This window comes from Xenopus laevis, chromosome 9_10L, assembly GCF_017654675.1.
Source record: "Xenopus laevis strain J_2021 chromosome 9_10L, Xenopus_laevis_v10.1, whole genome shotgun sequence".
NCBI lineage: Eukaryota > Metazoa > Chordata > Amphibia > Anura > Pipidae > Xenopus > Xenopus laevis.
In genome coordinates, this window is record NC_054387.1 from 26,993,048 (window position 1) to 27,007,389 (window position 14,342).

The 14,342-nt window shown below is 41.8% G+C and overlaps 1 protein-coding gene across 1 annotated transcript in view; it reads left to right on the forward strand.

Moving 5' to 3' along the window:
- The window catches only part of LOC121398040 (putative sodium-coupled neutral amino acid transporter 10), a 97,426-nt gene that overhangs the window by 60,309 nt on the left and 22,775 nt on the right, over positions 1-14,342 (forward strand). Inside the window, exons 9-11 of the mRNA XM_041576523.1 lie at positions 6,430-6,588; positions 7,052-7,498; positions 12,541-12,597. Of these exons, the coding sequence (XP_041432457.1) occupies positions 6,430-6,588; positions 7,052-7,498; positions 12,541-12,597 (663 nt within the window). The remainder of the gene's footprint in view (positions 1-6,429; positions 6,589-7,051; positions 7,499-12,540; positions 12,598-14,342) is intronic.

A 14,342-nucleotide genomic window follows, 5' to 3' on the forward strand; every position in this document is an offset into this window, starting at 1 on the left:
CCGCTGGTCTATATATATATATAATCAATTGGATAGAGCAGCACTCCAAGATGTTTGTGAATCAAATAATTTTTATTAGCATTGGTGTCCAACGTTTCGGCCCCAAGAGAGGCCGAAACGTTGGACACCAATGCTAATAAAAATTATTTGATTCACAAACTTCTTGGAGTGAGACTCTAAAAAAAATAGATAAAAGATATGACACTCACCCCTCAAACCACTCCCACCGAATCATGTGACTAGAAGACACCTGCACCGAAGGTAAAAAATTGATTGTCATATAACATAAATAGTTAATTATCACCAAAAAGTGACATATGTTAAAAACAATAATAAATAGAAAGATTGGACCGTGTCAGACAGTATAACCAAATCATCCAATGCAGAAACATAGTTGTAGGAATTGCAACATTGTAACTCACATATAACCTTTATGCAGGTAATTATCTCTGGTTTAAGAAACAGTTGAATGGGCAAAATTCGTTTAAGCCCAAAGGTGTTACAGTGTTTAATTTATCTATCCAGAAAGATTCCCTCTGGAGGAGTAATCTAGCTCTATCTCCCCCTCTCCTAAGTGGTGGTATATGATCTATAGCTGTATACTTAAATGTAGGCAGTCTATGTCCCTTTTCTAGGAAGTGTTTGGCCACTGGCTTATTAGTTTTGCCATCTCTAAATGCAGTACTGATGGCTGAACGATGGCCATCCATTCTAAGGCGCAACGTCTGTTCAGTTTTGCCAACATATGAGAGGCCACATGGGCACGTAATCAAATATACCACATGAGTAGTAGTACAGGTTATGTGATGACGGATTAGGAAACGCTTCCCTGTCTGGGGGTGATTAAATGAGGTGCCCGGGTTCATGTACCTGCAGGATGTGCAGCTTGGGCAACGAAATGATCCTGATTTAAGACCGCTCAGCCAAGTAGTTGACTTCTTCTGATAACAGTGGATTGGGTCATTTTTTACTAATAAGTCCCTCAGGTTTACACCTCTTTTAAAACACATTCTAGGGGGATCAGGTATTACTCGTCTCAATTCAGTGTCAGCTTCAATAATCTTCCACTGATCCATAATTTCTTTGCTGACCTGACTTGTGTGTCCATTGTAAGTTGTAGTAAAGGACATCTTAGTAGTTTTTTTGTCACCTCTACTCTCACCCCCTGTACAGCGGGACACGGCTGCGTCAAGAGCACCTTGGAGAACAACCTCAGGGCATCCCCTCTCCTTAAACCGAGCCCACATCTCATCTAGCTGTTGGTTAGCCAGCTGTTGGACCGAATTGTTGCGTAATACCCTACAAAATTGAGATGTAGGGATAGACTTTTTCATGTGACATGGATGGCAACTTTTATAGTGCAGCAGGACATTCTTGTCCGTAGGCTTCCTAAACAATGTATATTCAACATGGTTAGATTTCAAAAAGATCTCAATATCCAAAAAATGAATCGCTGAAGACTGTATTTCAAAAGTAAAACGAACAGGGCTATCCATGTTATTGAGCTCCTCCACCATTGTGGTGAACTCCTCTTCAGTACCCTGCCAAATTAAGAACATGTCATCGATAAACCTACGTAGGAACAACAATTTGCCCCTACACCGTGGTAATATGTTATGTTGCTCATACTGGTGCATGTATAAATTTGCATAGGCGGGCGCCATGGCTGCCCCCATGGCGGTCCCCGCCACCTGCAAGTAAAAATCATTCTCAAAGCGAAAATAATTTAGTGTTAAAGCCAGATTCAACAGCTCCAACACTAGCTGTATCGGTGGGCCAGCATATACTTGTGAATCTAGTAATGAGCGTCTAACTGCTGCAATGCCTGCCTCGTGAGGAATTATCGTATACAAGCTCACCACGTCCATGGTAACTAGAAAACATGGTACATCGCTTGGTAGGCACACTTGTTTAAGGTTATCTAGCAGATGGGGTGTATCACGTAAGTATGTTGGGGTTTCCCGTACCACTGGCTGAAGAAGAGTATCTAAATAAAGGCCTATTGGATGCAGTAAAGAATCCCTGCTCGACACTATAGGTCTACCTGGGGGTTGTAATAAATTCTTGTGAATCTTAGGTAGCGTATACAGTATAGGACATATCGGAAACTCATTAGTCAAAAAGTCACATAGTGTATCGTTAATCATCATGCCATCTCTTGCTGATTTAATCAGAGCGTCCACTTTAGATTTAAACAACACTATGGGGTCTCCTCTCAGATGTTTATAAACATTTGTATCCCCCAACTGTCTCTGTATTTCCTGCTGGTAATCAACATAATTCATCAATACAATTCCACCGCCCTTGTCGGCAGGGCGAATAACGATGTTGGAGTCCTCTGATAGTGTTTTGATCGCTGCCCGTTCAGCTTTAGTCAAATTATTGGGCCCAGGGGAGCCACCTGCCATTTTAGAACCCTCCCGTTCCAAGGCTTTATTAAACAGTTTAATGGCCGGATTAATCAGTGGTGGCACAAAAGTACTTTTTAGTTTTAAGGTGGAACTGCTAAAGTCACTACTCACCCCATCTTTGAAGTGGTCTCGCAGTGTTAATTTGCGGCAGAACTTGAAACAATCCACTTTCCATTGAAAGGCATTGAAGTAGTTAACCGGCACGAAAGATAAGCCTTTCTGCAGTAACCGAAGTTCGGCCGGTGTCAAAGAGTGCTGGGAGAGGTTAAAGATAGCCTCTTCCCCCTCCTCGTAGGATACCTTTTCCTCGACCTCTCCCGGACGGAGGCCGGTCTGTCAGCTGAGGAGGTGATCCTAAAAAAAGAGGAGCTGTGTCTGCCCGATGATCCACTGCAGTCGGCGGAGTTCCGCCCAGCGTGCACGTTTGCACCGCATCATCCCCAAAGGGATGTCCTTCAAAAGGGTTTTTGGGTAAAACCTCTGTACATTGCTTAGCCAGCAAAGGAGAAGTGGATTATTGCCGTGGAGTGAATAACTGTATGCCCTGATGTGTGAAAGAGTCCAACTGATGTAAGGGAAGTGTACCAAATAAACATTTCAAGTTTGTTTTATAAGAAGCAGTGTGGACTTCCATCCTTGGATCAAGCTGGGTTCCAAACAAGGGAAAGTTGTGCTCACCACTATTTTTTAAAAACATTAGGCGGGGTTGCAATGAGGCTGTGACCACAAAATTCATATAGACAAATACAAGAGTCCTCTGCACTCAACCCATTATCAATATATTTAAGACAGAGACATTTTGTGCATACTGCTACTAAAAAATGCCTTACCCTTTAAACAAAACAGGGATTGTTTGTCCATATATTGCAATATATTTAAGCTGGCCAACTACATCAAAGTCATCCCATATCCGGCCAGTCCTATACTCAATTTTATCTGATTCATTAAAAATTCTATTGCTTCATTATACATTTTACAAAGGGACTACGTTTTACCTGCAACTTACTAGCTGCTTTCAAAGTAAAACTCCCAAACTTGGCTGCCCTTTTATTAGACACCAGTGGGATCACCTTTTATTAGACACCAGTGGGATCACCTGACTATAGCTGGGAAGGGTGGGAGCTACAACATGGAGCTGGTCACTGCTCCTGTATAAACTATAACAAACAAGGGAAAGTTGTGCTCACCACTATTTTTTAAAAACATTAAGCAGGGGTACAATGAGGCTGTGACCACAAAATACCTATAGACAAATACAAGATTCCTCTGCACTCAACCCATTATCAATATAGTTAAGACAGAGACATTTTACACATACTGCTACTAAAAAATGCCTTACCCTTTAAACAAAACAAGGATTGTTTGTCCATATATTGCAATATATTTAAGCTGGCCAACTATGTCAAAGTCATCCCATATCTGGCCAGTCCTATGCTCAATTTTATCTGATTCATTAAGAATTCTATTGCTTCATTATACATTTTACAAAGGGACTACGTTTTACCTGCAACTTACTAGCTGCTTTCAAAGTAAAACTCCCAAACTTGGCTGCCCTTTTATTAGACACCAGTGGGATCACCTGACTATAGCTGGCAAGGGTGGGAGCTACAACATGGAGCTGGTCACTGCTCCTGTATAAACTATAACAAACAAGGGAAATTTGTGCTCACCACTATTTTTTTAAAAACATTAGGCAGGGGTGCAATGAGGCTGTGACCACAAAATACATATAGACAAATACAAGAGTCCTCTGCACTCAACCCATTATCAATATATTTAAGACAGAGACATTTTGTGCATACTGCTACTAAAAAATGCCTTACCCTTTAAACAAAACAGGGATTGTTTGTCCATAAATTGCAATATATTTAAGCTGGCCAGCTACGTCAGTCATCCCATATCTGGCCAGTCCTATGCTCAATTTTATCTGATTCATTAAGAATTCTATTGCTTCATTATACATTTTACAAAGGGACTACGTTTTACCTGCAACTTACTAGCTGCTTTCAAAGTAAAACTCCCAAACTTGGCTGCCCTTTTTTTAAACACCAGGGGATCACCTGACTATAGCTGGGAAGGGTTGGAGCTACAACATAGTTACATAGTTAAATCGGGTTGAAAAAAGACAAAGTCCATCAAGTCCAACCCCTCCAAATAAAAACCCAGCATCCATACACACACCCCTCCCTACTTTCATATAAATTCTATATACCCATACCTATATTAACTATAGAGTTTAGTATCACAATAGCCTTTGATATTATGTCTGTCCAAAAAATCATCCAAGCCATTCTTAAAGGCATTAACTGAATCAGCCATCACAACATCACCCGGCAGTGCTCAATTTTATCTGATTCATTAAGAATTCTATTGCTTCATTATACATTTTACAAAGGGACTACGTTTTACCTGCAACTTACTAGCTGCTTTCAAAGTAAAACTCCCAAACTTGGCTGCCCTTTTATTAGACACCAGTGGGATCACCTGACTATAGCTGGCAAGGGTGGGAGCTACAACATGGAGCTGGTCACTGCTCCTGTATAAACTATAACAAACAAGGGAAATTTGTGCTCACCACTATTTTTTTAAAAACATTAGGCAGGGGTGCAATGAGGCTGTGACCACAAAATACATATAGACAAATACAAGAGTCCTCTGCACTCAACCCATTATCAATATATTTAAGACAGAGACATTTTGTGCATACTGCTACTAAAAAATGCCTTACCCTTTAAACAAAACAGGGATTGTTTGTCCATAAATTGCAATATATTTAAGCTGGCCAGCTACGTCAGTCATCCCATATCTGGCCAGTCCTATGCTCAATTTTATCTGATTCATTAAGAATTCTATTGCTTCATTATACATTTTACAAAGGGACTACGTTTTACCTGCAACTTACTAGCTGCTTTCAAAGTAAAACTCCCAAACTTGGCTGCCCTTTTTTTAAACACCAGGGGATCACCTGACTATAGCTGGGAAGGGTTGGAGCTACAACATAGTTACATAGTTAAATCGGGTTGAAAAAAGACAAAGTCCATCAAGTCCAACCCCTCCAAATAAAAACCCAGCATCCATACACACACCCCTCCCTACTTTCATATAAATTCTATATACCCATACCTATATTAACTATAGAGTTTAGTATCACAATAGCCTTTGATATGTCTGTCCAAAAAATCATCCAAGCCATTCTTAAAGGCATTAACTGAATCAGCCATCACAACATCACCCGGCAGTGCATTCCACAACCTCACTGTCCTGACTGTGAAGAACCCCCTACGTTGCTTCAAATGAAAGTTCTTTTCTTCTAGTCTAAAGGGGTGGCCTCTGGTACGGTGATCCACTTTATGGGTAAAAAGGTCCCCTGCTATTTGTCTATAATGTCCTCTAATGTACTTGTAAAGTGTAATCATGTCCCCTTGCAAGTGCCTTTTTTCCACAGAAAACAACCCCAACCTTGGCAGTCTACCCTCATAATTTAAGTCTTCCATCCCTCTAACCAATTTAGTTGCATGTCTCTGCACTCTCTCCAGCTCATTTATATCCCTCTTAAGGACTGGAGTACTCCAGATGAGGCCTTACCAGGGACCTATAAAGAGGCATAATTATGTTTTCATCCCTTGCGTTAATGCCCTTTTTTATGCAAGACAGCTGGTCACTGCTCCTGTATAAATATATTGCAATATATGGACAAACAATCCCCGTTTTGTTTAAAGGGTAAGGCATTTTTTAGTAGCAGTATGCACAAAATGTCTCTGTCTTAAATATATTGATAATGGGTTGAGTGCAGAGGACTCTTGTATTTGTATATATATATATATATATATATATACAAATACAATATATATATATATATTTTTTTTTTTTTCTTTGGAATTTTTCTTGTTTGTCAACTTTGGCCAAGCAACACCAGCCCTACTTTTGCTCGAGATCATTCCCTGCTGTACTCTGGTGCTATCAGGACATTGCTCAGCAACCTGTTGAATATATCTGTGGTCTTATTCTTTATTTTCAGATAAAAAGCCAGCAATGGAACAACCAGGCGATGACAGGGATAAACCCAAATTGCCTCCCAAGAAGCCAGAAGAAGAGCAAATTAAGGGACCCATAGAGGTTCCTCAAAAAAAAGACACAAAGAAGCAAGAGGAAGTGCAGCTAGATCGGCCTGATCAAGGTACATAATGCAAAATAGAATTCTGACGAGGCTAGAATAAGCCGGATAAGACGGATCTCTAAGAATATGCTTTCTTTCAGTAAATCAGAGACCATTCTCAGATCAGTTGGGTTTATTGAAGAAATCTTTCTGTAAATGATTGAAATGGAGGTTATTAGCAGTACAGTTTCAGAAGGTAAATTTATTTTTAAAGTCAAGAAAATCAGTAACCATTTCTCACTGGATCCCACTAATGAAAAATCCCAAGAATGTGTATCATGCTTATGTTTCTCAAACCTCCTTGCGGTTATTATTTTTCATGTTAATTTTCTTGGGTGAAAAGACATCCAGGATTTTTATTAAATAATATTTCCTTATGCTTCTGCATGGATTTGCAACCCAAGAAGATTATGTATGTACAAACGTCTTATGTTTTATTTTGTCTTTCTTTTAAGTGATCATTTTCCCTCTCTGTATTGTTCAGGGGACATTGCAGTACCTGTGGGAGAGGCCCATAGACACGAGCCACCAGTGCCCCGAGATGAGGTAGCTGTAGATGAGAATAAAGACCAGGAAGAAAGAGAGGAGAAAAAAGAATCAGTGGTGGACATTGACAGTACTGAAAAGAAGGATAAGCAACAGATAAAATTGGAAAACGAGCTAGAAATGAAGGACCAGGCTGAGGTCAACAAGAGAATAAATGAGCCTTTGCCACAGAACCCACCAAAAGAGGTGGATGATCCAAATAAGCAGCAGCTGGAAAATCCTCCCACCCCAAGATTAAAGGAGCAGCCTCAATTCAAGGACCTGGAAGGCATCAGGAAGATTGTGGATGTTCCCGTGGAAATCAAGAAAAATACAGAGATTGCAGAAAAGAGAGACAATAATTTTGCCAATCCTGCAAAGGCCATAGAGAATCCACCCATTAAAGGTATGTAAGTGGGCAAGCTATGCTGATATAGCTTACTGTATATATATATATATATATATGGTGTTTATATATCACTGACACATCTCGGCAGCACTTTATAGAAATTATGCATCACTCGCATCAGTCCCTGCTCCAATGGAGCTTACATTCTAAGGTCCCTTCACACACAGTAGAGCACCAACCATTGCAATTTTTTTTTGGTCCTTTTAAAAAATTGCCCATAATCATGTCCTCAACACCTGCCTTAATGGGGCTGTTCACCTTTGAGTAACTTTTAGTATGATGTAAAGAGTGATATTGTGAGACAATTTACAATTGCTTTTCATTTGTATTCTTTTGAGTTTAACTTTTTATTCAGCAGTTCTCCAGTTTGCAGCAATCAGCAATCTGGTTGCTAGGGTCCAAAATACCCTAGTAACTATGCATTAATTTGAATAAGAGTCTGGAATATTAATTGGAGAGGGCCTAAATAGAAATATTAGTAATAAAATATAGCAATTAAAACATTTGTAGCCTTACAAAGAGCACAGAGCATTTGTTTTTTGATGGGGTCAGTGACCCTCATTCAGCGCTATTCTGGGGCTGCTGCTGACTGAGGCAGCAGCCCAGATGCCGCCCCCCCTCTCCCGATCCGCACTTAAAAATCAGCGTTGGATCGGGTCAAAAGGGGGCAGCATCGCTAGTGCATTGAGCACAATTGTTCTCTTTGCACTAGCTGAGCCGAATTTCCGGGTTAAAACACGGAAATTCGGCTCTTAAAGTCACAAGAGGCAGCTTTTTGCCACCCCTTGTAACTGGCCTGCCTCATGGCAGGAGCGGCCCTGCCCCCATTTGAAAGCTGGAAAGAGTCAGAAGAAAAAAACAATAGTCCAATATACTGTAGCACACTGAAGTGAAGTACTTTTCAGCAGGTGATTTTATTGGCTCAAATCATGCAGATAAGTGACAATGTTTCGGGCCTCACAGGGCCCTTTATCAAGCCTGTGAGGCCGAAACGTTGCCAATAAAATCACCTGCTGAAAAGTACTTCACTTCAGTGTGCTACAGTATATTGGACTATTGCATAAGTTTTGACCCGTGGCAGGTCGCTGGTTTAAGCACCTGATCCTAAGGGATTCAACACAGGAGGTTTGAGCACTCCATTCTAGTGTAGAAGAAAAAAGGGCATTAACTCAAGGGATGAAAACATAATTATGCCTCTTCATAGGTTCCTGGTAAGGCCTCATCTGGAGTATGCAGTGCAGTTTTGGACTCTAGTCCTTAAAGGAATACTTTCATTGGAAAAAAAACATTTTTTCAAAATGAATCAGTTAATAGTGCTGCTCCAGCAGAATTATGCACTGAAATCCATTTCTCAAAAGAGCAAACTGATTTTTTTATATTCAATTTTGAAATCTGACATGGGGCTAGACATTTTGTCAATTTCCCAGCTACCCCTGGTCATGTGAGTTGTGCCTGCACTTTAGGAGAGAAATGCTTTCTGGCTTGCTGCTGTTTTTCTTTCTCAATGTAACTGAATGTGTCTCAGTGGGACATGGGTTTTTACTATTGAGTGTTGTTCTTAGATCTACCAGGCAGCTGTTATCTTGTGTTAGGGAGCTGCTATCTGGTTACCTTCCCATTGTTCTTTTGTTTGGCTGCTGGGGGGGGGGAAGGGAGGGGTGATATCACTCCAACTTGCAGTACAGCAACAAAGAGTGACTGAAGTTTATCAGAGCACAAGTCACATGACCAGGGGCAGCTGGGAAATTAACAATATGTCTAGCCCCATGTCAGATTTCAAAATTGAATATAAAAAAAAATATGTTTGCTCTTTTGAGAAATGGATTTCAGTGCAGAATTTTGCAGGAGCAGCACTATTAACTGATTCATTTTGAAAAAAAAAATGTTTTCCCATGACGGTAATCCTTTAAGAGGGATATAAATGAGCTGGAGAGAGTGCAGAGACATGCAAGTAAACTGGTTAGAGGTGTGGAAGACTTAAATTATGAGGGTAGACTGTCAAGGTTGGGGTTGTTTTCTCTGGAAAAAAGGCTCCTGCGAGGGGACATGATTACACTTTACAAGTACATTAGAGGACATTATAGACAAATAGCGGGGACCTTTTTACCCATAAAGAGAATCACTGTACCAGAGGCCACCCCTTTAGACTAGAAGAAAAGAACTTTCATTTGAAGCAACGTAGGGGGTTCTTCACAGTCAGGACAGTGAGGTTGTGGAATGCACTGCCCGGTGATGTTGTGGTGGCTGATTCAGTTAATGCCTTTAAGAATGGCTTGGATGATTTTTTTGGACAGACAGAATATAAAAGGCTATTGTGATACTAAACTCTATAGTTAGTATAGGTATGGGTATATATAATTTGTGTGAAAGTAGGGAGGGGTGTGTGTGTGGATGCTGGGTTTTCATTTGGAGGGGTTGGACTTGATGGACTTTGTCTTTTTTCAACCCAATTTAACTATGTAACTAACTACTATGTAACATTGTTCACCTGTTCACACTTTATACAAAATGCTAATGGGGCACCAGCACTGTGTCACTGTATGTAGTACATATTAGAATGATAGCTTTCCCTGTCTCCTGCTATGTTCTGCCTTCCCTCCCTGTGTGCCATTCTCTGCTTGCCCAGTGCTGCTTGTGTGTGCCATTCTCTGCTTGCCCAGTGCTGCTTGTGTGTGCCATTCTCTGCTTGCCCACTGCTGCTTGTGTGTGTCATTCTCTGCTTGCCCAGTGCTGCTTGTGTGTGCCATACTCTGCTTGCCCAGTGCTGCTTGTGTGTGCCATTCTCTGCTTGCCCAGTGCTGCTTGTGTGTGCCATTCTCTGCTTACTCAGTGCTGCTTGGGTGTGCCATTCTCTGCTTGCCTGGAGCTGCTTGGGTGTGCCATTCTCTGCTTGCCTGGAGCTGCTTGTGTGTGCCATTCTCTGCTTGCCCAGTGCTGCTTGTGTGTGCCATTCTCTGCTTCCTCAGTCCTGCTTGTGTGTGCCATTCTCTGCTTGCCCAGTGCTGCTTGTGTGTGCCATTCTCTGCTTACTCAGTGCTGCTTGTGTGTGCCATTCTCTGCTTGCCCAGTGCTGCTTGTGTGTGCCATGCTCTGCTTGCCCAGTGCTGCCTGTGTGTGCCATGCTCTGCTTGCCCAGTGCTGCATGTGTGTGCCATTCTCTGCTTGCCCAGTCCTGCTTGTGTGTGCCATTCTCTGCTTGCCCAGTGCTGCTTGTGTGTGCCATTCTCTGCTTGCCCAGTGCTGCTTGTGTGTGCCATTCTCTGCTTGCCCAGTGCTGCTTGTGTGTGCCATTCTCTGCTTGCCCAGTGCTGCTTGTGTGTGCCATGCTTTGCTTGCCCAGTGCTGCCTGTGTGTGCCATGCTCTGCTTGCCCAGTGCTGCCTGTGTGCCATGCTCTGCTTGCCCAGTGCTGCTTGTGTGTGCTATTCTCTGCTTGCCCAGAGCTGCTTGTGTGTGCCATGTTCTGCTTGCCCAGTGCTGCCTGTGTGTGCCATTCTCTGCTTGCCATACGCTAACTGTGGAATGTAAGCTTATTAGGGGTTTGTTAGCATTTGGAAATAGTTGTTAAGGGCCCTAAGGTGTTTAGTCATGTGTTGGGGGGCTGTTGTATTATCCACAGGGGAGGATGAGGCATATGAATTTACGGGTATGTATTAACATGAGTTCAATTTTTCACATATGAGTGATGAGGGATTTCCCTGCAGTGAGCACCAACCATTTGGTTTTTTGGTGTGCTACCACCGTTAATGTGGATGTGATATTAAAAGTTCTTGAGGTAACATGGGTGTGGTTTACAGTGGGTGTGGTTTAAAAGGGGGAGTGGCCAACTCTATTATCGGCCCTCCACCACATAGACCAGTAAAATTTTGGCCCTTGGTACCACAGAAATTGTACAGAACTGTCTTAAAGGGTTAAAAAGTTAACTTTACATTAAAAAGTCCTAATGAAGCTCTTTCTGTCAAATGCACCTCAGAATTGCACTGACAGTTTGGAAAAATTACCCTTCAGTCTAGGCTGTATTTACCATTGTATAAAACCCAAGTTTGGTTGGGGGCATCACAGTCATATCCCCTGTCAAGAACAACAATTACTGAAACTTACTGAATAACTGAAGACTGCACTCAACTGAAAGGTTGTTTAGTGGGCAAAACAGACAATGTTTTAGGCCCCACCTAACCCTCTATTAAAGAGTGGCAAATAGGCAAGCATCGCCTAACATAGGGCATTTACATTCAAGTTCAACCACTTTGCCTAAACTTACTTAACTACTAGTTGCAATAAGAAAGAAGATGGCGGGAAAAAACATATTGAGCCTTTCTAAATTGCCTCAGAGGGTGAAATAATCCTTCCTTACTGCCACCTTTTGCAGCAAGAACAGTCTTTTTATGTAAAATCTCAAACTTGCTCCAGGTTATTGAAGTCAATAGATCAGGGCTGTGTTTTTGTAACACAATCACTTCACTTTACTTTAAAGACTTTTCACTGTAGTATGACTTAATTAATTTCATTTAAATTAATTAATCTTTCATCAGGACAATAATCCCAAAAAAAGGAGTGGCTCAAAAACAGGAAGGTGTATTTGATCACTATGGTATCTGACCGATTAGAAGGGAAGGTGAATTGACAGAGACAATACATATGTTCTTGCATTTTTTTTCGAGAATAGAACAATTTTACATTAAACCAAGCACATTTTGACATTTATTGCTTTTAGATAAAAATATGACAGAAAACAACCTAAATGAGGAAAAACTTATCAATGGTCCAAATATAGGCACAAGCCATTGTATACATCTCAGAATAAACAGATTTTGCCCCCCGTTTTAAGTTGTCTGGCATTAATCACCAACAGATGATTTCCAGGGTTAGAGCAATGTTCAGTCATTTACTCTTTATCTACCACTAAAGATATCCAACATTGTCCTCACCTGCTAAGATGTTGCAAATTATGCATGGGCTTACAGTATATTTTAAAATGTGTCTGCAAAGTAAGACAAGTTGTTTTAAAAATAGCAATGGACCTCATTTTCTTATTTCCAGATGAGAAGAATGAGCAAGAACCCCATGAAGAACCTAAAGCAGGAGATAACCAAGCAGGTGAGCCACTTCAGACATTAAGCATATTGCTGTGAACATAATGAAACCTATGCATACTGTAGGACCATGTGTCTTGGGTCCCTTAGATGTTTCTGGACTACAGCTGCCAGCATTTCTCAATATAAAATAAAGAGAGCATGTTGGAAGTTGTAGGCCAGCAACATCCAGGGACCCAAAGTTCTGTAGGACAATAGGGACCTTGGGTTATAGCATCCACTACTATAGCAGAAGCTGACTCCTCCCCCTCATGCTATACCCCCCGAGAGTATTGGAGGCTTCAGTTTTTCTAGTGTCCTCAAGGAGACAGGACGTATTTCATCTTTTTTTCCAATGAGAGCAAGCCACACAGCACTAGGATCTCCGCTCCTAACTGATCCCTGCTGAGAAGTGCATGCTTGTACCTACTCAAGGAACCGTGATTATCGCCAGCACCAAAAATGACCTGGTGTCTACTCAAGGGCTTAAGGGTCTGACAGCACCAGCCGCCCCCCTCCCTGGCCAAACCGCTCGCCTGCCTCATGCTGCTTCTGGGTGCAGTTGCTTTTTTTCCCCATAGTGCTGGCTTCATGCAGAACATCTGTGTGCCATCACCGCTATATGCTCCAAGGCAGAACACAGGTGCCCTTCGTCTGAGATGCGCGCCTTCCTTCTAACTCGTGCCGAAACAGCGTGACGTCACTTCAGTGGGGCTCCATTGGAAGACGCGTTTTTTTTTTAAAATTAGCAGCTTGCCTTGACAAACTCTTGGACAAGCTGGAGCAGAGCCACACTGACCCAAAAGTCAGAACGCAAAAAAGACCACCTCCACCCTCCTTAAAGGAGGACGGCGAGTGTGAGTCTCTTACTAGTGTGCCTGTTAGTGATGAACAATCGCTCAGTGAGGGAGAGATCCCTTCAGACCAATGGTAAAAGGAAGAAGACTTTCCAGAGTCATCTTCAGAGGCCTTAGACAGTGGCGTAACTAGATGTTACTGGGCCCCACAGCAAATTAATTTTAGGGCCCCCAACATATCCAGTGTTTGTCCTGTTTTACCAATATATGTTCAAATTGCTCATCAATGAGAGCCTCATGGGGCCCCCTGTAACTCCTGGGTAGGGATGTAGCGAACGTCGGAAAAAAAGTTCGCGAACATATTCGCGAACTTGCGCAAAAATGCGAGCGGTTCGCGAACGGTTCGCGAACCCCATAGACTTCAATGGGAAGGCGAACTTTAACATCTAGAAAAGACATTTCTGGCCAGAAAAATGATTTTAAAGTTGTTTAAAGGGTGCAACGACCTGGACAGTGGCATGCCAGAGGGGGATCAAGGGCAAAAATGTATCTGAAAAATCTGCCTGTGTGTGCTTGGAAGAGATAGTGTAGGGGGAGAGCTGTTAGTGATTTCAGGGACAGATGATAGTAAGCTTGCTGGCTAGTAATCTGCTTGATACTGCTCTGTATTGGAGGGACAGAAGTCTGCAGGGATTTGAGGGACATTTTAGCTTAGGTAGCTTTGCTGGCTAGTAATCTACTGTTCTCTTTAAACAACTGCCATACGTTGACCTTGTAGGCATTGTTTGCCCAGTTTTTTTGGACGCAGCCACTGAAGCACAGTTGCCAGAAAAAATATGCCATATAAATGCTGAAAATAGTAATTTTTCGCCATACGTTGACCTTGTAGACATTGTTTGCCCAGTTTTTTTGGACGCAGCCACTGAAGCACAGTTGCCAGAAAAATTATGCCATATAAATGCTGAAAATATAA